Genomic DNA, 24,198 nt, shown 5'->3' on the forward strand with positions numbered 1-24,198 from the left:
TACTTGAATCTTGGTCATAGTTGGGCTACGAACAAATAATAGCAAGGTGGGTTTTTTATGTGCCTTATGTGACATAGTATATACATGGATATATTTTTCCTCCTGCTTAGACTATAAGGCTTATTTATGTGGGACAGGAACTGTGTTCCACCTAATTATCTTTATCTGTTCCAGGACTAAGTATAGTGCTTGGCTGAAAAATACCTCAGTAGTTGCTATTGCACCCAGCTATCCAGTAGTGTGGGTGCTGTGTTCTTGCAGAACAGCACATTCAAGAAAACTTACACTATAATATTCACCATCTATGACATCACACACATGGGTGCAAATCATTTTTTACATGGTATTGTGTTGCTGGAAGAACGTACTCTTAATTTCCCAGTTGACCGTCTCTATATGTTGCCAACTTGTACTTCCCAAGCGCTTAGTACAGTGCTCTGCACACAGTAAGCACTCAATAAGTACGATTGAATGAATATCTTCTTAATGAGTAGTCTCCCACCCAGGGTTATAGAGAGGCAAGGAGTTGCCTTCAAGTCAGTGGTAAAGTCCCACAGGCCAGCAGAAAAGCCAGTCTTCCTATTGTCCAGTTTTTGGATTCTGGGAAAGCGCTACAACAATTGTCACGTGACAGTTTTCTCCCTTTTCCCCATCAATTCTCAATCACCAGTAAACTAGCTATTGAGTAGGGCAGAAGTCCATTGCCATCCGAAGGTAAAAAAAAAAAACCCAAAACCTTACATACTTTAAATACTGTGTACATGGATTACGTTGTATGCACAGTAATCCATAATGTAAACCTATGTATCGTTAACCAGAATACCTGGACTATTTGGGGACTCACTAAATATTTAACCCTGGCAGTAAGTTTCCAGGGATATGGATGTCATATCTTATTCCCTCATTAGTCCTTTGATGATCCAATCAATCAATCAATCAATCGTATTTATTGAGCGCTTACTGTGTGCAGAGCACTGTACTAAGCGCTTGGGAAGTACAAGTTGGCAACATATAGAGACAGTCCCTACCCAACAGTGGGCTCACAGTCTAGAAGGGGGAGACAGAGAACAAAACCAAACATACTAACAAAATAAAATAAATGGACTAGATATGTACAAGTAAAATAAATAAATAATAGAGTAATAAATATGTACAAACATATATACATATATACAGGTGCTGTGGGGAAGGGAAGGAGGTAAGATGAGAGGGATGGAGAGGGGGACGAGGGGGAGAGGAAGGAAGGGGCTTCCTGGCAGTAAGTTCCCAGGGATATGGATGTCATATCTTATTCCCTCATTAGGCCTTTGACAATCCAAGAAACTTCTCACTTTTTTACGATCTTTTTTTTACAACATCAATTATGTTTGAACTCACAGCTAATGCCAAGACAACGGGTGGCCTCCTTGGATACTTTGCAGTTGTCTTATAGATAAGTGGAGAAATTCAGGGCTCAGCCTCCATATCAGGACTGAGAACTGGAAAGTGACGGTCCCTTTGTTTCCCCTCACCCACAAGACAGCCTTGACCACAGATATCTTGAAAAGTACTTCACCAGGTTAGCCATTCACGAGCCCTCCGGATCTTCTTCCCTCATTAGCTACCTGCCTCGTCACAGTAGCGAAGTCTAACAGGAAATATCCTTAGAGCTCTGTGAGTTCTTTGAAAGAAAGCATTATTGTTGTCTCTTGCACTCATCATTTGACATTCAGCATGCAAGGAAAAAATGTCATGTCTTTTCTCCCCCTTCAGGAAAATCTGAACTTGGCTTTGAACTCTGCGTCAGCCATTGGGTGCCATGTTGTTAACATAGGCGCTGAGGATTTAAAGGAGGGAAAACCCTACCTGGTCTTGGGACTTTTATGGCAAGTGATCAAAATTGGGTTGTTTGCCGACATTGAACTCAGCAGAAATGAAGGTTCGTTCAAACTCTCAGTATTTAAAATGAAAGTGTCGTTTCCTGATGTGTGAATTCCTTTGGGAGTTATGGAGGGGAAGGCGTTTACAGGCAGGCTCCAGTTGGCCCAGTAGACTTCGGTAGGAAATGCAGAGATCTTAATGCTGAGCACTGAATTCACCGGTGCAGTTGAAATGGAACAGTTGACAGTTTCTGTGGACGTGAAAGCTTCCTAAAGCCATGGATTGCTAGTACCTGTTTTATAGGAAAGGGTTACTTATTTCAGCTGTCAGGAGCTCCAACCTCAAAAGCTTTCCTCAGGGAGTTCATCTTGCTCTAGGTACTTCATATAACTCTAAATGTAAATTGGTCTGTTTGTTTCAAAGCGAACATAAATAGCACAGTCCTGCCTATAAATATAGATCTGTGCTCTTTGAGGTAAACCGGGCCAGGTTTCACGTCTAATTCCCAACTGTATATCCTCTTCCAGCACTTAGTAAAGTGCTCTGCATGCAGTCAAAACTTAATAAATATTATTACTGCTACTACTACTAGAGAAGCAGTTTGGCCTAGTGGAAAGTGAGAGGACCTGGATTCAAATCCCGGCTCCCTCCTACTTAGACCATGAGCCCTCTGTGGGACCTGATTATCTTGTATCTACCCTAGCGCTTAGCACAGTGCTTGACACTTAGTAAGCACTTAACGAATACCACAATACCTCCCTCCTATGACTATGAGCCCCATGTAGGACTGGGACTTTGTCCAATCTAAGTTGTATCAACCCCAGTGCTTAGAACAGCGCTTGGCACATCGTAAGCCCTTAACAAGTACTTACAAGTTCAAATTCAAGCCTTACCTAAATATGTGCAGATGATGGGGCTCCTGCTCCTTTATTCGCCTCTTTTGAAGGAGAAATCTGTCCCTAGAATTCATCTTTCTGTCTCTTTTGTGGGATACCTAGCTCTGATCGCCCTTCTGAGGGAAGGGGAGAGTCTAGAGGACCTGATGAAACTGTCCCCTGAGGAGCTGCTGCTGAGATGGGCCAACTACCACCTGGAAAACTCTGGCTGTAATAAAATCAACAACTTCAGCACAGACATCAAGGTAGGACGACTGTCATTTGGCTCCAGTAAGTGGAGCCTGAGAAAGGGGGCACGGCCTTGCTCCAGGATTGCAAGGATCCCAGGATCCCAGGAAAGGTTTTCTTCAGAAGTTTCTTTAATCAATCAATCAATCAATCAATCAATCAATCGTATTTATTGAGCGCTTACTGTGTGCAGAGCACTGTACTAAGCGCTTGGGAAGTACAAGTTGGCAACATAGAAAATGACCGGTGGGGCAGCGGCTAGTGACATCTTGGAACCTGAGCTGCTGTGAGCAGCATCTGCAGGGTCCGCGACTGAGGTATCTGTCAGGACTCAGAAATGTTTTAACTTCTTAATTGGGTTAGCACTTAGCAGATCTAGATAATAATGGCATTTATTAAGCACTTACTATGTGCAAAGCACTGTTCTAAGCGATGGGGAGGTTACAGGGTGATCAAGTTGTCCCACGGGGGGCTCCCTGTCTTAATCCCCATTTTATAGATGAGGGAACTGAGGCACAGAGAAGTGAAGTGACTTGCCCAGAGTCACACAGCTGACAATTGGCGGAGCCGGGATTTGAACCCATGACCTCTGACTCCAAAACCTGTGCTCTTTCCACTGAGCCACGCGGGTATGTTCGGTATTAGGCTGTCAGTGTCCGAGGCCCAGAACTGAGGCTGAGGACAGTCTTCATACAAGTCTTTAAGAGTTGGAAGAAATAGTGTGTGAACAAAGCGAGCACTGGGTCTCTGTTTTACAGAGGAGAGAACAGGGAAAACAGGCTCAAATTGAAATCTGTAATCCTATAGAAAGGGTGCTGCTATATCTCCGTCTATCGATATTGATTCATCAATGACCAGTATCGGCATTTCGTAGGACTTGAAGGAAAACCTTTTAAATCCCATCAATTTGATATCCGCTTGGGAGAGTTTTGGGAGACTAACTGTAGCTCCATTTGTAACAATCTGAGTTAACGAGTCACATGGGGAGTGATTCATCAGGCTAGTCCTCTTTTCATTGGCATTTGGGGGAGGGTCCCAAGGTGGACAGAGTCAGGGTTTGGAAAGGCCTTTCCTGTCCTTCCCCATCCATGCTTGGGGTCCACTGGTGTCAGTGGGAGTTCTAGGGACAAAAGCGAGATAAAGACAAGGGGAGAATCAAACAGCTTAGGAGCAGAGGGTGAAAACGGAGAGAGGAATATCTGGTCTTTCTAATTCTGCAAATGCTGAACGCCACTTCTGCTTTCTTTCTTTACTTACAAAGCTGACTTTGGTGGAAGGGTCTTAAAAGCAAGCTCTATTTTGGGTGAAAATGTGCATGTGCAGATGTGCATGTTTGCTGTGTATGGAAATAAAAGTGTATTTTGAAAGTATCCTCCATGGTAATTTTCCAGCGAGGTTATTAGAAGAGAATTCACCCATAAGGGAAATAAGATTGCCAGAAGTATCAATTAGACCTCATCAAATTCATCATTTATTTTTGGTTTGGCTAGTTCACAGGTTTTAAATGGCATGTGGGTTAAATCTGTGTCTGAGTCCTCCATTTGCCTGACAAATGCTTGGTCATTGCTTCAACTTCCATCCTTGAAATCTTTATGTTCTGCTTTGAGTCCATTTAAATGTTACTGTAAACTCTGCTTTAAACTTGCTTCCTCCCTCTTTTACTTTTTTTAAAAAATAAATCCTTAGCTGACTGACTTCTACAGCATTCTAAAGGTACATATTTTTCAAGTACATAATTTAATGCTTGTACTATTGAGTCGATCTTTTTTTCCTGAAAGACAATAATATAATGTCTGTTTCAGCTGGGTTTTTTTCTTTTGGCCTGTCTTTAAATTTCCTATTGCTTTGGAATAGAAAACCAAGAAAATGATATAAAATGCAAATTAGAGACTGTTTCCAGCTTTCTTAATTAAGTTACGGTCTTGAATGATTGCTGAATCAGCAAAGGGCATGCTTGCTTATAGGGATTTATGCCAAACCTGCTGTTCTAGCTGCATCTTTTTAAAATGGAATTTTTTTGACTTCCCACAGGACTCGAAAGCATATTACCACCTGCTCGAGCAGGTGGCTCCAAAGGGAGATGAAGATGGTATTCCCGCTATTGCTATTGACATGACTGGACTAAGGGTAAGGACCTAATTAATAATGTTTATTGAATGCGGAATATTGGGAGAGTACAAAAGAGAAGACACGATCCCTACCCCCATGGAGGTTACAGTCTAGTGGGAGAGACAGACACTTTTAAGTACAGATAGGGGAAGTAAAAGGGTTTATAAGATTTGTTCATAAGCACTATAAGGGTTGTGGGAAACGAAGTGATCAAGTGCCACAGAAGGGCTGAAGTGATAGTTGGGGTATATAAGGTGAAGAGACCAGAAATCAACCGGGAAAGGCCTACTGGAGGAGATGCGACTTCAGAAGGGCTTTACAAATGGGGAGAGCTACGGTCTGTTGGACGTGAAGTGGAGGTGTGAATAAGCAAGTGATAGCTGTCAGGAGAGGTGAAACCAGGACCTGGTGAATCGGTGAGTCTGACAGGAATAAGATTGTGATCTGCAGTATAGCAGCAGAAGAAAGTAGATAAATAGGAGGGAGAATGCTGCTCAACTGCTTTAAAACCAATAGCCCCGTGGTTTTAAATAGCCTCTGGGTTTCCTGCATTTCCTGTGATTGCTATAGAATGGGCATTTCCAAATAGTTCTGCGTTGACTCTTGCATCATTTTGCATGTCACTAGGCCAAAGGGTACCACTGGACATGGGGTTTTCTGTTCAAACCCAATCAATCAATCAATCAATCAATCAATCGTATTTATTGAGCACTTACTGTGTGCAGAGCACTGTACTAAGTGCTTGGGAAGTACAAGTTGGCAACATATAGAGCCAATCCCTACCCAACAGTGGGCTCACAGTCTAAAAGGGGGAGACAGAGAACAAAACCAAACATACTAACAAAATAAAATAAATAGATTAGATATGTACAAGTAAAATAAATAAAGAGAGTAATAAATATGCACAAACATATATACATATATACAGGTGCTGTGGGGAAGGGAAGGAGGTAAGATGGGGGGACGAGGGGGAGAGGAAGGAAGGGGCTCAGTCTGGGAAGGCCTCCTGGAGGAGGTGAGCTCTCAGTAGGGCCTTGAAGGGAGGAAGAGAGCCCCATCACTCCATCACTCCTATTTAGGAAAACACTCCACACAATAGGTTTTGCTGGTCTTGGGAAATATAGCTTAGGAAATTAATGAATTGAATGAGATAAAAACCAATAGTACCATCTTTGAATTTAGATCCACATTGTGATGGAGGGACCAGAAAAGAAGGGGGAGAAAGGGAAAGAAAGGATGAGAAAAATGTAGTTATTATGTATTATAACTATAAATACAATTGATGATCATAAGTGAATGAAGGATGTGTGTGTGTATATGTGGATAGTGTAATAGTATTATTTTGTGCAGAGCACTGTACTAAATGCTGGGAGAGAATACACAGGTATGAATTGGACACAGTCCCTGTCCCTTGCGGGGGTAGTGGGGGAGGCTCACAATCTAATCCAGGTGTGATTATTTTAAATAGTCTTGTGGATGTCTGAATATAGGTGTGCATATTATAAATATTTGTGCATATTTTGTATTTGTTCGTGAGGGTGTGTGGATGTGTTTCACGTGAGGTGAGATAAACCAAAGACTGTAGCTTAACCCACTGAACATAAGGCTGAAAATAGAAAATTTGGAGTCCTTCCATTTTATTTCAGGTGTCCTTCTATGTCATTCTATGCTTCAGATAGTGATATTTGCTGCCAACCTTCTAGACTTTTGTGAATTAAGCAGTGTAAAAGTAGGAAGCTGTTTCAAGACTTTTCCTGTATTTAAGTCAAGTGAAAAGGCAGGTCAGGATTTGGCATCCATTTACAGAAACCCAAAAAGATTAAAATCTCCAAAGGATTGGGGGTTTTTAAAGATTCAAGGGCCACACTTGCAAGATACCAGCATTGCTTTGAATATCTCAGAGATTTCCATTTAATAAAAATCTATCCTCAGATGATTAATAACGTTTAGTACAGTGTCCTGGAAGCCCTCAGAAAATCAGTCAATGGTATTTCTTAAGCACTTATTGTGTACGAAGCTGTATTAAACGCTTGGGAGAGTACAATATAAGAGAGTCGGTAGACCCGTTCCCTGCCCACAATGAGTAAAATCACATTGAATGGGTGACTGATGATAACAGGGCCTTTTCTAAAGGGATCTGTCGTGGTTTATGAAATGTTAGGCACAGAATTGGGAGGATGGGAAGCACGTTTCCCAGGATGATGATGATGATGGCATTTGTTAAGCGCTTACTATGTGCAAAGCACTGTTCTAAGCGCTGGGGGGGAATACAAGGTGAGGTAACTGAGGCCCAGAGAATAATAATAATGATGATAAACACCCACGTGCTCAAGGGAATCATTCATTCAGTCAGTCATATTTATTGAGCGCTTGCTGTGTGCGGAGCACTATAATAAGCACTTGGGAGAGTACAGTACAACAGTCGACAGACACATTCCCTGCCCACAACGAGCTTACAGTCGTCTGTTGGGTAGGGACCGTCTCTATATGTTGCCAACTGTACTCCCCAAGCGCTTAGTACAGTGCTCTGCACACAGTAAGCGCTCAATAAATACGATTGATTAGGGGGAAGGAACTGTCTGGTGGCCGGACTCAATCACTTCAGAAAGCCCTTCCAGATCTCTGGCCTCTGATTCAGATTTTTTTTTTGGATGGCATTTATTAAGCGCTTACTATGTGCAAAGCACCGTTCTAAGCGCCGAAGAGGTTACAAGGTGACCAGGTTGTCCCACGGGGGGCTCACAGTCTTCATCCCCATTTCCCAGATGAGGTCACTGAGGCACAGAGAAGCGAAGTGACTTGCCCAGCGTCACACAGCTGACAATCGGCAGAGCCGGGATTTGGACCCGTGACCTCTGACTCCAAAGCCCGGGCTTTTTTCCACTGAGCCTCGCTGCTTCTCCGCCAAAGGCAACTAAATCCTGGGTAGGGGAATAATCTATACTGCGTGCAATAGGCAAATGCTCTGGCTTTTAGTAAGAATGAGGTGCTTGGCTATCCCCTGCTGCCGGTGTTTTGTGTAGACTGACGACGTCTATTTTTGCTACAGGAGAAGGATGACCTTCAGAGGGCTGAATGTATGCTACAGCAAGCAGAGAGGCTGGGCTGCAGGCAATTTGTCACCGCCACGGATGTCGTCCGGGGCAACCCCAAACTGAATTTGGCTTTCATCGCCAATCTCTTCAACAGATACCCTGCTCTGCATAAACCAGAGAACCAGGACATCGACTGGAGCGCTTTAGAAGGTAACAATAACCGCCGTCTTTATGGCGTCCGCCGCACCAAAATCCGTGGTAATGTCGCAGATTACAGTTTTCGCTCTATCTTCAAGACCAAAGCCCTAAACAAGCATTTATCTCTAAAAGGGGGAGACAGAGGACAAGACGAAACATACTAACAAAATAGAATAGATATGTACAAGTAAAATAAATAAATGGATGGAGTAACAAATATGTACAAACGTTTATACATATGTGCAGGTGCAGTGGGGAAGGGAAGTCAGAGGACCTGGGTTCTAATCCCAGCTCTGCCACTCGTCTGCTGTGTGACCTTGGGCAAGTCAATTGACTTCTCTGTGCCTAAGTTCCCTCCTCCATAAAAGGGGGATTAAGCTGGTGAACACCATGTGGGACACGGACTGTATCCAACTTGACTCCCACTGTTGGGTAGGGACCACCTCTATAATGTTGCCAACTTGTACTTCCCAAGCGCTTAGTACAGTGCTCTGCACACAGTAAGCGCTCAATAAATATGATTGAATGAATGAATGAATGAATCTCGGGAACTTTGGTGGGTATTTGAAAACAAGTTATTGATTGCCCAGTATTAAAAGAAGAGAATAAACAGATGAATCATTTCAGTTAAAGCCGAGCAAGAACAATCAAACACCATTCCAACTCATTAATGTCCAAGCGCTTAGTACAGTGCTGGACACACAGTAAGCGCTCAATAAATACGATTGATTGATTGATTGATTAATTATATAAAGCCTTCACCCATTATCAGGTTTAAGTGCTCTGGAGAAGATGATGCAGCTAATCAGCGCATGAAGTAAATCTAGAGGCTTTAAAAGAAAATCTGATTTATCATCATCAATCATCAATCGTATTTATTGAGCGCTTACTATGTGCAGAGCACTGTACTAAGCGCTTGGGAAGTACACATCGGCAACATCTAGAGACAGTCCCAACCCATTATGTATTTAATGGACCGAGTATTTATTCCCAGAGGAAGACTTTGTAGCCACACGTTTTCTAAAGATGCCACGACAGCTGTATAAACCTGAAACTTCTATTGCATCATCATCATCAATCGTATTTATTGAGCGCTTACTATGTGCAGAGCACTGTACTATTGCAGACTATTTTGCAAAGAATCAGGCATTAGGGGAAAATGGATCCCAGTGGTGACCTACCCAGGAGAGAGATGTTGAGGAAGCACAACCTTTGATAATGCTTAATATCCTGGAGCTGAATAAATAGCAAGAGGGAGGGTCAGAAATATTTCCAATTTATAATTCATTTTCACTAAGGTTGAAACGTGAAGTCAAGCAAATCCAAAAAGAATCTTAAAGCGTTCACACTCCTGAATTCTGAAATGGAGGAAATGTTGATCTTTCAGTCTAGTCCTTAGTACTGTAAGGCACCAGGCCTTACACATAGTTCCCATACACGCTGTGACTACAGGATATACTTTTTAGAAATCTCTGCGGTAACTCCAGGCTTAGTAGTAAATCCAGAGTAGGACTTTGGTTTTCATTCATATTTCATTTCACTTGCCAGCTACCGCTTCATCCCACTTGCCATTTCACATCTTTTTACAGTCTACTAGAGAGATGCCTTTTCTAGGTGCTTACGTGTTTACTGTTCAATCTTGCCACTTCAGGTGAGACCAGGGAGGAGCAGACATTTAGGAACTGGATGAACTCACTGGGTGTCACTCCACGGGTCAATCATTTGTACAGGTAAGGGAGCACGAAAGCCCCCCGTCCATGAGAGATAGTAACAGTAGAGCCCTCCCTAGCACAAATTAGAGAGGAGCGTGGCCTAGTGGGTAGCACACAGGCTGGGAGTCAGAAGGGCCTGGGTTCTAATCCTGACTCTGCCACTTCTCTGCTGTGTGACCTTCGGCAAGCCACTTCGCTTCTCTGGGCCTCAGTTACCTCATCTGTAAAATGGGGATTAAGAGCGTGAGTCCCGTGTGGGTGTGAGCTCGTTGTTGGGAAGGGACCGTCTCTATATGTTGCCGACTTGTACTTCCCGAGTGCTTAGTACAGTGCTCTGCACAGTAAGCGCTCAATAAATATGACTGAATGAATGAATTTATTTTATTTTGTTAGCATGTTTGGTTTTGTTCTCTGTCTCCCCCTTTTAGACTGTGAGCCCACTGTTGGGTAGGGACTGTCTCTATATGTTGCCAATTTGTACTTCCCAAGCGCTTAGTACAGTGCTCTGCACATAGTAAGCGCTCAATAAATACGATTGATGATGATGATGAATGAATGAATATGTTGCCGACTTGTACTTCCCAAGCCCTTAGTACAGTGCTCCGCACACAATAAGTGCTCAATAAATATGATTGAATGAAAGAATGAATGAATGACACGGACTGTTTCCAACCTGATTACCTTGTATCAACCCTAGTGCTTAGTACAGTTCCTGGCTCATAGTTCCTGGCTTAACAAAAATACCATGAAAAAGAGGAAACAAAGAGCCAGGGGTCCACCCTGTCTACTCGCCTCTAGGGAGGGTGATCCCACGCTGTCTTCTCCATGAGCACAAGTGAGGCAGTGGCCAACTGGGAAGCAGTTGAACCCCGTGGGTTTTTAGGTTCACTGAGGCTGGAGCTGGAACAGCTTCTAAAATGAGAGAGAATCAGTGGCCAGAGTAAATTTTCTGTCTGGGAGATATAGACGAGGGATTCTAGCTCTTCAGCCATGTGACTTGCCTTTCCTCCCTAGCTCCTCCTCACAGCTCCGAACGAGCCTTCACTAAACACAGTCCTTGTTTTCTCTCCTTCCTCCTGGGTGACAGTGACTCAGTTGCAGTCAGTAGTCAGCTACATATTCAGCCGGGCATAACCCTGAAGCACTTTGATACTCACTCTAACCCCACAGCACTATGTACCTAGCTTTGTACTTTATTATTTCCCCTACCTGTAACTCATTTTAATGTTTGAAGACTGTAAGCTCCTTGTGGGCAGGGATAGTGTCTACCAACTCGGTTGTACGGTACTTTTCCAAGAGCTCAGTAGAGTGCCCTGCGCACAGTAAGTGCTCAAGAAATACCATTGATTGATTGTGACTGGCTAGTAACAATCCAAGAATCTCCCTCGCCTTTCTTGAAGAACTACAGCCGAGAATCCAGATGGATAAACCCATTTTCAGGAACCGTTTTGAGCTGGTGCCCTAGATAGCCAAGTGGCATGACATAAGAAGTTGTGTGGCCTAGTGGAAAGAGCAGGGGCCTGAGAGCCAGAGGGCCTGGTTTCTAATTCTGGCTCTGCCACTTTTCTGCTGGGTGACTTGGGACAAGTCACTTAACTGCTCTGTGCCTCAGTTACCTCATCTTTCAAATCATCAATCGTATTTATTGAGCGCTTACTGTGTGCAGAGCACTGTACTAAGTGCTTCAAATGGGGGTTAAGGCTGTTGATCCCCATGTGGGACAGGGACTGTGCCCAACCTGATTATCTTGCATCTATCCCAGCACTTAGAACAGTGCCTGGCACATATTAAGTGCTTAACGAAAACTGTAAAACTCCATAAAGGGGAAATGGCGTTTGTCTTTCCCCTCCTTTAGTTCCAGTAATAAAGTTGATTTATTTTTTCTGTTGGAGGAATTTATAAAAGAGATGGACCAAAGCATTTCTATATCCACAGTTTTATCCGTCCATAAAGCTCCATAAAGGGGAAATGGCATTTGTCTTTTAGCTCGATATCTCCCAAGAAGAAGAAGGATGCTTCCATTCACCCTCTCAAGCCAGCATCTAGAGCACGTATGAAGTGAACCTTGCTCCTTTCACATGCACTTTTTTGCTTCTCTTTTTACTCCCTGGGATAGGAAGCCCAGTGGCATTCGTAGAATGGGCTGCCTTAAACAGGTATTTGGCCATGCTGGAGAGAGACCATCCCCTATATTTTAATAAGAAAAACAGACTTAGTTCTTTGGGACATTTTAAACACTGTGATGTTAGGATTCTTTGCACGCTAGATTTCTAAAACCTTTCTCTTGTCTTCAATTCAGCGATTTGTCAGATGCTCTAGTCATCTTCCAGCTTTATGAAAAGATTAAAGTACCCGTTGACTGGAACAGAGTGAATAAACCACCGTATCCCAAACTGGGTGGCAACATGAAGAAGGTAAATGAAAACCATGGCAAGATTCAGCAGAATAGTGACTGTCACAAACCTGCAGAGGGAATGTGTCAGTGTGCTTTATCAGGAGTCTAAACCCTGCGTGGATCAGTGATGTTAATACTCATTATTGAATTTCATTGAGTAGAGGCCAGAAAACCAGGTGGGCTTTTGAAGGGAGTCTCTCGTTGATAATTGCCCTTTAACAACTTGTTGTCTGAGCCCTGCAAACATTACAGGTGCAGATTATAACCGAGCATGAAACATTGGATTCATAAATTGTTTTTCCTCCAGAAACTTCTCTCTGGACTTCCAAAGACATTACAGCGTTTGAAAAGTCACTTTTTGAATCGTTGCTCAAAATTTCCCTTTATTCAATTATGGGCAAACCACGGTTTTATAAAGACAACAAATGAGTGCTTAGTACAGTGCTTTGGACACAGTAAGTGCTCAAAAATTCAGCTGAATGAATGAGTGCAGACATGAGACCTTCTAATCACTCCGATGCTATAACTAATCACCTATACACATGTCAACACCACAGTGTCATCTCACGCTGTGTCTAGGGAATAATATTCCCTGTTAACGTCCATCCAGGGCTGTTTGAGAGATCTGGATGGAGAGTTGAGCCAGGCTGTTTCTAGACTGGAGGCAGTGATGTACAAGCAGATTCAGAGAGACTCACGGTTCATTCACACCTCTTTCAGTGTGAACTGCATATTGACTTCACAGAAAACTTTATACACCCACTCTGAAGATGTGTTACTATGAAAATAGGAGAGACAAAAAATCCTCAGCCCAAAATTCATGATATTGCAGTTGCCTTAAGCATAAACCACTAGAAATGGTAGTAAGTGGGTAGAGTGAGGTTGCCTTGAAACGCTGCATCAACCTTAAAGATAACTGCCTTTCCCCTCCTTTAGTTCCAGTAATAAAGTTGATTTATTTTTTCTGTTGGAGGAATTTATAAAAGAGATGGACCAAAGCATTTCTATATCCACAGGGCAGCACTGCCTCTCCTGTCTCTTTGAATCAATTATTCAGTGGTATTTACTGAGCTCTTACTCTGTCCAGAGCACTATACTAAACACTTGGGGGAGTTCAACACAACAGAGTTGGTAGACAGGTTGCCTGCCCACAAGCTGCTTGAACATCATGTTTAGTGAACGTGGCTGGGGAATTCACCTGATGTGATTAATCAGCATCATTTTGGATCATGCACTTGTCATGTAAAAGTTAATTAAGTTAGAATCATTTTCCTTCCTGCTCCGCAACAGCTTGAGAACTGCAACTATGCTGTGGAATTAGGGAAGAATCAAGCCAAGTTTTCTCTGGTCGGCATTGCTGGGCAAGACCTCAATGAAGGAAACCGCACGCTCACGCTGGCCTTGATTTGGCAGCTAATGAGAAGGTAGTTGAATTTATGGAAGTCGGGTCTGTTATCCAGACATCAGCCACATATAAACACTGACTTAGAGGTAACGGGGGCTCTGCAATAGATGCTTATACACATATACACCACACCACTCCCCTCTCCACCTTCAAAGCATTACTATGGCCACATCTCCTCCAAGAAGCCTTCCCCAATTAAGCCCTCTTTTCCCTGGCTCACTCTCCTTTGGGCATCGTCTACACACTTACCGCCCAGCACTTAAGAACCTTGCATTACATGATATAAATTACTTATTCATATTAATGTCTGTCTCCCCTTCTCGACTGGAAGCTCATTATGGGCAGGGAACGTGTCTGCTAACTCTGTGGTACTCTCCCAAGCGCTTAGTAAAGTGCGCTGCACGTAGTAAGTGCTCAATAAATACAATGGATTGATAGTTTGTTGCTCTGCAGCCTGGATATTCTTAACCTTTTATTATAAGTGCTAGAGAGTAGAGTGAAATCATCATCATCAATCGTATTTATTGAGCGCTTACTGTGTGCAGAGCACTGTACTAAGTGCTTGGGAAGTACAAATTGGCAACATATAGAGACAGTCCCGACCCAACGGTGGGCTCACAGTCTAAAAGGGGGGAGACAAAACCAAACATACTAACAAAATAAAATAAATAGAATAGATATGTACAAGTAAAATAAATAAATAAATAGAGTAATAAATATGTACAAACATATATACATATATACAGGTGCTGTGGGGAAGGGAAGGAGGTAAGATGGGGGGATGGAGAGGGGGGCGAGGGGAGAAATGTAAATAAGGAAACAAAGGAAAATGGAAATTAGAGTTCTGCTTGCCGCTGATTCTTTCTGGGTTAATAAAACACAGTTGTTCTTGGCTTTTATTATATAATAAGGTCACGGGAAGAAGAAATAGGACAGAGAAATCCATAGCTCCTGCAGAATGAACAAGGACAAAGCATTTTTGGTTTTATTCGAAGCACCTTAAAAGATCTATTATTCACAGCTAGCTCTGACTGGGATATTTTTCAGTCCATAGCAAGACATATAATAATGTGGTCATTTTCTGGAAAATAAATGGTATGTCAGGTTGTCAAAACACCGGCAGGAGATATGTGGTTAAACCTCCACTTAGCCCTTAAATGTGCTTGAAATCGCTTTCTTGATTGGGGAACTGAAGGATTAACCCCCAAATCACCAATAAAGTCTTTAGGAGGCAGAATCCTGGTAAACTCAGGAGGCTGGCAGGCAGCACAGCTAGAGTTAGATTTGAAGAAACAAACTTTGGTGCAGGCAGTGTGAGTGCCTGCCAACTATATGTTGCCAACTTGTACTTCCCAAGCGCTTAGTACAGTGCTCTGCACACAGTAAGCGCTCAATAAATACGATTGAATGAATGAATGAGTGATCTCTCAAAATGACAACAGCCCCGCTTTTCTTCCTGAATTTGAGCAGACAGGGCAGGGTGAATTCCTGAGAAATATGCTTAGGGAGCTTTTTCCTCTTTTCAAATGTTGAATTAAGAAATTGTCTCTATGAGGAATAAAATGTCATGCATTTACCATTGTCCTTATGCTTTTAGGCAACCCAAAAATCCTCTTTTAAGTACTGAGCTGGATAAATAATAGGGCTAATGATAATAGTAACCTGGAATCATGCTGATAAAGGGCTTTTCATTGGTAAACATTATTAATACCATCAATCAGTGATATTTATTGAGCACCTACTGAATGCACAGCAGTGAACTAAGAACTTGGGAGAATAGAAACAAAGTAAATACACCACCACAACTACTACTACTACTTAATTTCCTGACCTGAAGGAGTTTACTGTCTAGTGATAAAAATTCACCATAAGGTGGAATTTCCCAGGAAGTTTCAGATTGGAAACATGGCCAGTTTACTCCCCTACCAAGGGAAGGGTGCAGTCCAATCAAGGGAAATTAAAATTAAAAGTTTTCTTTACCCAGCCCGATTACGGTTACTTTTTAACACTAAATCTGCATTTAGGCGAGGGATTGAAGGGAACCCTGTTTAAAGTTGGAACCCTAGCTAATCATATTGTTCTTCCTTCTCTCATCATTGCCATTAAGTGTACCTGTAAACTTTTAACTTTCAATCTGGATATCTCACTTATGATTAAATTATTATTAAAATTACCTCAAAGGGCAGTATTGCTACACTGGAATACTAATGCAAATGATAACTTTATTCCTCTAGATGCAACAATACATCTGAAAAATTACTCGCAAATCGATGACTGGGGGTGGTCCCACTTTTGAAGAAAACAATATTAATTTTAATTCTGCTAGGAATGCCTTGGATTTCTATGGGGCCCTTTGTCCTAAAAACATAATTTCATTTATTTAGCACAGATTAGAGGTTCTTATTGTTTTGCAGGTACACATTGCAAATCCTTGAAGATATTGGTGGTGGGCAGAAAGTCAATGATGACACTATTGTCACCTGGGTAAATGACACATTGAAAGAAGCTGGGAAAACATCTTCCATCTCTAGTTTCAAGGTAAGATTCTTAGGCCCAAGACTCAAACCAGAGGTGGATTCTGTATCATAGTATTTATTATTATTATATTATAGTATTATAATGGTATTTTTAAGCACCTAGTATGTGCCAAGCACTGTAATAAGTGCTGGGGTAAGTAACAAGGTAATTGGGTTGGACACAGTCTCTGTATCATATAGGACTCACAGTCTAAGTGGGATGGAGGACAGGTAGTGAATCCCCATTTTACAGATGAGGAAACAAGTCCAGAGAAGTTAATTGACTTGCCCAAGATCATAAGGCAGGCAACTGGTGGAGCCAGTGTCAGAACCCAGGTACTCTGATTCTCAGGCCTGTGCTCTTTCTAATAGACCACACTCCTTCCCTATTCCTATGTATTATTCTTTTCCTCAAAGTCCTTCAGAGCCCTCGTTAAATATTTTAAAGTTTTTTTTTTTCATTTAGATTTTTGAAGGACGGACTGCTCAAATATCCTATTGGTATTTTAACATTTATAAGCTATTTTCAATGGGCAAGCTACTCATGTGGCAACTTTTTTGATGTTGACTAATGCCAAAACAGGAAAGACATCTGTATCTTTTCACTGAATCCCAAATGTGTATGACAGATGCCTCATCATCATCATCAATCGTATTTATTGAGCACTCACTGTGTACAGAGCACTGTACTAAGCGCTTGGGAAGTACAAGTTGGCAACATTAGAGACAGTCCCTACCCAACAGTGGGCTCACAGTCTAAAAGGGGGAGACAGAGAACAAAACCAAACACACTAACAAAATAAAATAAATAGAATAGATATGTACAAGTAAAATGAATAGAGTAATAAATTTACTCCTCTTAGAGGACTTTTCAATAGACATTAGGAAGCAGCATGAACCTAGTGGAAAGAGAATGGGTCTGGGAATCAGAGCCCCTGGGTTCTAATCCCACCTCTGCCACTTACCTGCTTTCTGACCTTGGGCAAATCACTTAACGTCTCTGTGACTAAGTGTTCTCAACCGTGAAATGGGTATTTGGCACCTGTCCTCCTTCCTACTTAAACTGTCAACCCCAAATGGGACTCGGACGGTGAACGACCTGATTATCTTGTACCCACCGCAATGCTTAGAACAATGCTTGACACATAGTAAATGCTTAACAAATACCTAAATTTTTATATTGGACTGTATTAGTCAAAAAATGATCAGTCCTGCCTAATAGGTTTTTTAAAAATCATTTTGGTTTCTGATCCTGAAATGAATCTTGCATGTGTTTTTCACCAAACTGTTGTGAATTTGCTTTAGTAAAGCTTCTTCGTATGAATACCATTATCGCACTTTATCGAATCTCGAAGATAAATATATGGTATAGGCTGGTTTCTTCCGTAGAGACTCAAACTCCTTGATCCACAGGACAGTCCAAGCATGATGGTCTTGCATTTCACTAACTTGCCCCTCTCGGGCTTCAGCTCAGGATTCAGGTGGAAAAAGCTCCTCAGAGATGAGTCACTGGGTCGAAGACCCCATTTCCGTCCAAGTCTGATTTGTCCTTTTAAAAATGAAAGCCAAATCTTGGGGCAGCACTTTAGCCAGATACTCCATCAAGGCAGGATCCTCCCCTCTGAGGCTAAGGCTTTCAGGGGATAGAAAAGAGGAAGGGCAGGCAGCGGGTCCATGAGAGAGATGAATTAGAGAAGCAGCGTGGCTCAGTGGAAAGAGCACGGGCTTTGGAGTCAGAGGTCATGGGTTCGAATCCCGGCTCCGCCACATGTCTGCTGTGTAACCTTGGGCAAGTCACTTAACTTCTCTGAGCCTCAGTTACCTCATCTGTAAAATGGGGATTAAGACTGTGAGCCCCACGTGGGACAACCTGATCACTTTGTATCCCCCAAGCGCTTAGAACAGTGCTTTGCACATAGTAAGCGCTTAACAAATGCCAACACTATTATTATTATTATTATTATGAATGCTGGGAAGAGAAAGGCGGACCACTGGGCAATGTGGCAAAGGCCCAAGGTGACGTTCTGTTTTTCCGGGAGGGGCAAGAGATGGAGCACCAACCCGCTGCCTGGTCTTTCACAGAAGGAGAGGGGAGAAAGATGAAGCATCCAAAGTCAGCTAGGGGAAAGGAACAAGTCAAGCACAGCTCCCTCAGAAACCTCACCGTGGCTCTTCCTCTGGAGATTTCTCTGGTCATTTGCCCCCATCCCTTAATCCTCTCCCCTCCTTCACCCTGAACCCCTCTATTACCTGAAACTGCTCTGAGACCGGAAAGCCGAGAACTGGCCGAGGTTTTCCCGGGAGGGGCCGTCTATGGCCCCTGACACATTTCCTCTCACCCTTTACTGTCCCCCAGTACAGGAAGTCATTTATCTAGGTTGTTCACGATGACTGTATTTTCTATCTCTGCGCAGGACAATAAGATCAGTACGAGCATGCCTGTCCTGGATCTCATTGACGCCATTCAGCCAGGTTCCATTAAATATGACCTCTTGAAAACAGAAGACCTGAATGATGAAGAGAAGCTCAATAATGCAAAGTAAGTAAAGGTGACTGACGGGAGCCTGAGGCTCTAGGGGAACGAGGGCGGGTAGTGTTGGGGAACAGATTCAGACTCCATTGCCCCTGACTTTGGGGCCACCAAGGTCTTATTATCCACTATCGCTCACAACAGCAGCTGAAGTCTTGCAGGATTAGGGCAGCAAAACTATTCTGGCAATTGAACATCTGGTGTATGGTTTAATAAAATCAACTCAGAGAGACTTTGCTCCCATCAATCGATCAATCAATGGTTTATCAATCAATCAGTGGTTTGTATCGAGCACTTACTGCATTCAGGTCACCGTGCTAAGTGCTTTGGAGATAATGAAAGTATTTACTTTCATTAGATAAAGAATAGTAAAGAATAGAATAGATAAAGAATTAGATAAAGAATAGATAAAGAATCTATTTAGATTTAATCCCTGCCCTCCATGATCTTGTATATAATTTGTCTGCTACCTTTGATTTTGAAAATATCCCAGAAATCAGATGATAATGCTAATGCTATAATAGCATTGCCAAGAACTCCAAACTTGTATTTTTTACGTACTAGAAAAATCTTATAATAATAATAATGGCATTTATTAAGCGCTTACTATGTGCAAAGCACTGTTCTAAGCGCTGGGGGTGTTACAAGGTGATCAGGTTGTCCCACGTGGGGCTCACAGTCTCAATCCCCATTTTACAGATGAGGGAACTGAGGCCCAGAGAAGTTAAGTGACCTGCCCAAAGTCACCCAGCTGACAATTGGCAGAGCTGGGGTTTGAACCCACGACCTCTGACTCCACAGCCCGGGCTCTTCTCCACTGAGCCACGCTGCTTCTCATATAGACCTCTTATAGAGGTCTTCAATAGACCTCTAGGTCTTCTTATAGAGGTCTTATAGAGGTTTTCAAAAGGAACAAATCAGTCCCTAAAAGTTTTGCTAGGTGATATGTTTTAAAACAGTATTGGAAAATCAGGATCCCTTCGTGTCATGGATGGTCACCTCTTCCAGGAGATCTCGGGCACTTTAATTTTCTCTTTAGCTTACGTGCCATGTATCTTGATTTAAGATGTCACACTTGACCATGTAAAACTACCCCCTTCGAAGAAAACATGTCCCCTCGTATATATGGTAGTATGCATCTTAGAGTCACCATTGCCTTTCTATAGATGACCACTGCCTGGGTTTTCTCAGCTTTGAGATAATCAGTCAGTCTGTGGTATCTACTGAGCGCTTACTGTATGCAGAGCAATGTACTAAGCACTTTGGAGAGTACAATGCCAGGGTTGGTAGACACTTTCCCTGTCCACAAGGGGCTTAAAGTCTAGAGTATTTTAGAGTAAAATAAGTATTTTAATTGTTGCTCTAGGCCTGTTTCATGGGGATGTTTGGTGGATGTGAGAAATCACATCTGTAGGACATTTTCAACTCAGTTATGCAGTGGAACCCTGTATGTACAAGATAACTCTGCACACAGTAAGCGCTCAATAAATACGATTGAAGGAATGAATAACACAGTTTGCAATCAGAAGTAATGGCTGCAGCCACACAGCGAGAGCATAATGGAGTCAGAACTTCCAAACCTCTGTTTTCTGCAAGGTCAGGCTTTCCAAAGTCCTTCTACATCTGTATAGGTAGTAGTAGTAACAGTGTTTTATTAAGCACTTACTGTGTGCAGAGCACTATGCTAAGCATTGGGAGAGAATCCCCCTTTCCATCCCCCGCACCTTACCTCCTTCCCTTCACCACAGCACCTGTATATATGTTTGTACGTATTTATTACTCTATTTATTTATCTTACTTGTACATATCTATTCTATTTATTTTATTTTGTTAATATGTTTTGGTTTTGTTCTCTGTCTCCCCCTTCTAGACTGTGAGCCCGCTGTTGGGTAGGGACCGTCTCTATATGTTGCCAACTTGTACTTCCCAAGCGCTTAGCACAGTGCCCTGCACACAGTAAGCGCTCAATAAATATGATTGATTGATTGATTGAAGTGGAAACAGGACATGGCCCTGTCCCTTTAGGGGGCTCACAATGATAAGAGTTTAAATGGGGAGAAAGGATTGGAGGACAACTCATCAGGAGCGCTGAAACATTAAAACCCAACACAAATACCCAAAATAGGTTCAAAGGCTTGGCGGGAGTGTAGGTGTCCGAAACCAAGCGGGAGCAGCTTTTATCCCCCACCTGATGGGCACAGAGACTGCTGGGAAGGGGGACCCTCAGGGGCGGGAGGGAGGGGGGCAGTTACCATGGTGCTTTTTTCGGTATCATCATCATCATCAATCGTATTTATTGAGCGCTTACTATGTGCAGAGCACTGTACTAAGCGCTTGGGAAGTACAAATTGGCAACACATAGAGACAGTCCCTACCCAACAGTGGGCTTACAGTCTAAAAGGGGGAGACAGAGAACAAAACCAAACATACCAACAAAATAAAATAAATAGGATAGATATGTACACGTAAAATAAATAGAGTAATAAATATGTACAACCATATATACATATATACAGGTGCTGTGGGGAAGGGAAGCACCTGTATCAGCAGTAAGGTATCAGCACCTTAGCGACCGGCAATGTGTATGTATCTGTGCGTCTACACTTGCATGTTGTGTTCTCTCCTTTTTATAGTTTGGCCAGCAATGACGATACGTTTCTAAAGCACAAGGACACAATGTCATAACAAGAGTTTTCCCCTCCCCAAACCGCTGTTCATGTGTACTCATTTCATTTACAGATACGCCATCTCTATGGCTCGAAAAATCGGTGCAAGGGTTTATGCCCTTCCGGAAGACCTGGTTGAAGTGAAGCCCAAAATGGTTATGACGGTCTTTGCTTGCCTTATGGGAAAAGGAATGAAGAAGGTATAAGGCCAAATAGGATTGAACTTGGAGGCCAGAACACACATTCCTGGGTGCCTTAAAACTGAGTCCTCTCCAAAAGAACCCAGGGAAGAATGCAAACAGCTCACCATCCCAAAGTTTCCTACATTTAAAAACAGATTCCAAACATCATATAATTGTTCAGCCAAATAGCCTATCCTGTACATAATAGAAATGTGCTTCGTATCTTTGCAAGAAATCGTAGAATCTGGAATGCACATATTCACAATCTTGAATTGTTTTGCTTATGAATTTCCCGGCCCTACTTGCTTTCCCTCCAATGTGATTTAGAAGGTTGCAGAGAGGACAGTTTGATGATCCCAGAATGGCAGTTTGTGTCTTTGGATGATGAGGGGGTTGATAGGAAAATTAAAATTTTTTTAAGTTTGTCACTAGAAGTCTATTGCCACTGAAATAGCCTTCTCCTTACCACCAGGCTCCAGTCTCCCCCAGCATCCTCTCCCACAGCTCCCTCACTGAAGCCCTCTCTGCCACTTCCCAGTGATGTCTCCCTCCCCATCATTCCCCATAATTATCCAGCCCTCCTGGATCCCGCCTATGGTGGAAGGATCAAATATCTCATACACTTGGAACTCCTCAGTTACACAGCAGAGGCCTACACATCCAAGATAACGCACTTTGCAATCAGGTTTTGGCTGCAGCCACAAGCAAGAGTGTAATAGTCAGGACTTCCAAACCTCTCTTCTCTGCAAATTCAATCTTTCAAAAGCCCCTCTACCTTGTATAGGTAGTAGTAGTCATAACAGTATTGGCCAGGCTTGGAGACCTGGAGAAGATGAGCCTCCCACAAGCCCTACTTCAGAAGCCCTTGGGCTAAAAATATCCAATCAAAGTTATTTATTGAACACTGTGTGGAACCCTGTACCAGGTACGTGGGAGAGTCCAGTAGGGACAGAGATCCGTGCTTCACATCCAGTATGGGTTGGCAATCTTTATCCTCAGGAGTTTCAGGTCTGGCCTGGAGCCACATCTGGAAGGATGGCCAGGGCTTCACTTCTGGCTTGTATCCCATTCCTCCCACCGTAAAGTTGGCTCCGGTCCCCTACAAAGACCTGATCTCTGGAATCTCTCCACTTATCCCATGTCCCATTTATACTCCCCAGCCTCTCTTCTCTTGATGAACAAACCAATATTCTCCAGCCCAATCCTCTCCACAGAATCCAACTCCCTTCCCCCTCTCCCCCCCACCCCCCAAACTTCCTCTGCCAAACTCCTACCATCAAGCCCCCAGCCTTAGATCGCCTCCACATTAAGTGTATTCCCTCCAATGTTTGTGTTGTGCAATGCTGTTGGAGGAAATCCAGGTATCAGGCCATCTTTGGCCACTACAAATGAACCCTTCCCTTATTGCTGTTAGCTTCACTGGTTCTTTAAAGTAAGGTACACTTGCTAGAAACACCATCCAAGGACAGAAGGGGGCTGTTTCTTGCAAATGCTCAGTGTGATTCTCGCTGGTATCTTCACTTTGGATATTATGCTTGCTTCTGGTGAGATGTGGGAAGCCGTCCTTTCCCTCCGCTGCTAGGATCTACAGTGTTTCGGGCTGCCACTTAGTTCGTGTTACTAGCAGTGTTCAAGAACACCTCTAGCATCCCTGATGCAAGGGGCCAAGATGACCTGTCCATCCTACTAATTAGGTGGCGGAGCCTGCAGTGTAAGCACAGCACTCATATACCCCAGTCCAGTCATTCTCCACCCCCTCAAAATCCAGGTGATTTACCAAATAGTTGGACAATCAGAAAACAAAGCCATGTAGCTTTGAGGAGCCGTAATCAGGTAGGAAAAGCCACTTCCAAACAGGTAATGAAGTTAATGAGCTTGTAGGAACTTTCCTTTAATTGATTAGATCCTTGTTCTAAGAAATGGACAGATATCTAGTCATTGGCCAGGGGTCAGTTAGATAACTCTGCTGCTGATCACAATAATCCATCATTCCAAAAATATTGTCTCTAAATGCAGAGGGTTGAATTTTGCCTTAGTCTGAACTTGTCATCATATAGCTTCAGATCATTCTTCCTCTTCTCTCATCTCCCGTGATGAATCATATAGTTGCCTTAATAAAAAAAATATAAATTCTGCTAGAGAGCTCTATAAATAAAGTATTTCCTGAAGTGCGTATTCAGATGTTTTCTTTGTAAAGACAGTTTACTGTTTCAAGTGCTGCAATGGGGCTGTAATAAACATGAACATTTGGAACATGAACATTATTACCATTTTCAGTAGTATATAATGAGTGTCTACTGTGGGCAGACCACAGTATTAATCACATGGGAAAACACCAATGGCTTTGCAGGCATGATCCCTGCCTTCATGGAGCTGGCAGCCAAGTGGAGGAAACAGACTCTAAAATAATTTGCAGATTGGAGGAAAAAGAACATTAGTAGAATTTAGGACCCATTTTGTGCAGAG

At 42.7% G+C, this 24,198-nt stretch overlaps 1 protein-coding gene across 4 annotated transcripts in view; it reads left to right on the forward strand.

The window, feature by feature from the left end:
- Positions 1–23,900, forward strand: part of LCP1 (lymphocyte cytosolic protein 1) — a 66,210-nt gene extending 42,310 nt beyond the window's left edge. For 3 of the 4 annotated variants that reach the window (XM_038761731.1, XM_038761730.1, XM_038761729.1), the window contains exons 7-17: positions 1,753–1,918; positions 2,859–3,001; positions 4,671–4,697; positions 5,016–5,111; positions 8,143–8,338; positions 9,978–10,056; positions 12,338–12,452; positions 13,724–13,857; positions 16,253–16,376; positions 18,769–18,893; positions 21,624–23,900. In XM_038761731.1, the coding sequence (XP_038617659.1) occupies positions 1,753–1,918; positions 2,859–3,001; positions 4,671–4,697; positions 5,016–5,111; positions 8,143–8,338; positions 9,978–10,056; positions 12,338–12,452; positions 13,724–13,857; positions 16,253–16,376; positions 18,769–18,893; positions 21,624–21,756 (1,338 nt within the window). In that variant the 3' untranslated portion in view covers positions 21,757–23,900. The remainder of the gene's footprint in view (positions 1–1,752; positions 1,919–2,858; positions 3,002–4,670; positions 4,698–5,015; positions 5,112–8,142; positions 8,339–9,977; positions 10,057–12,337; positions 12,453–13,723; positions 13,858–16,252; positions 16,377–18,768; positions 18,894–21,623) is intronic. The other variant, XM_038761732.1, reaches the window with a different exon arrangement.
- Positions 23,901–24,198: the final 298 nt, after the last annotated feature.

Source organism: Tachyglossus aculeatus, chromosome 20 (assembly GCF_015852505.1).
Source record: "Tachyglossus aculeatus isolate mTacAcu1 chromosome 20, mTacAcu1.pri, whole genome shotgun sequence".
In the NCBI taxonomy this organism is placed as follows: Eukaryota; Metazoa; Chordata; class Mammalia; order Monotremata; family Tachyglossidae; genus Tachyglossus; species Tachyglossus aculeatus.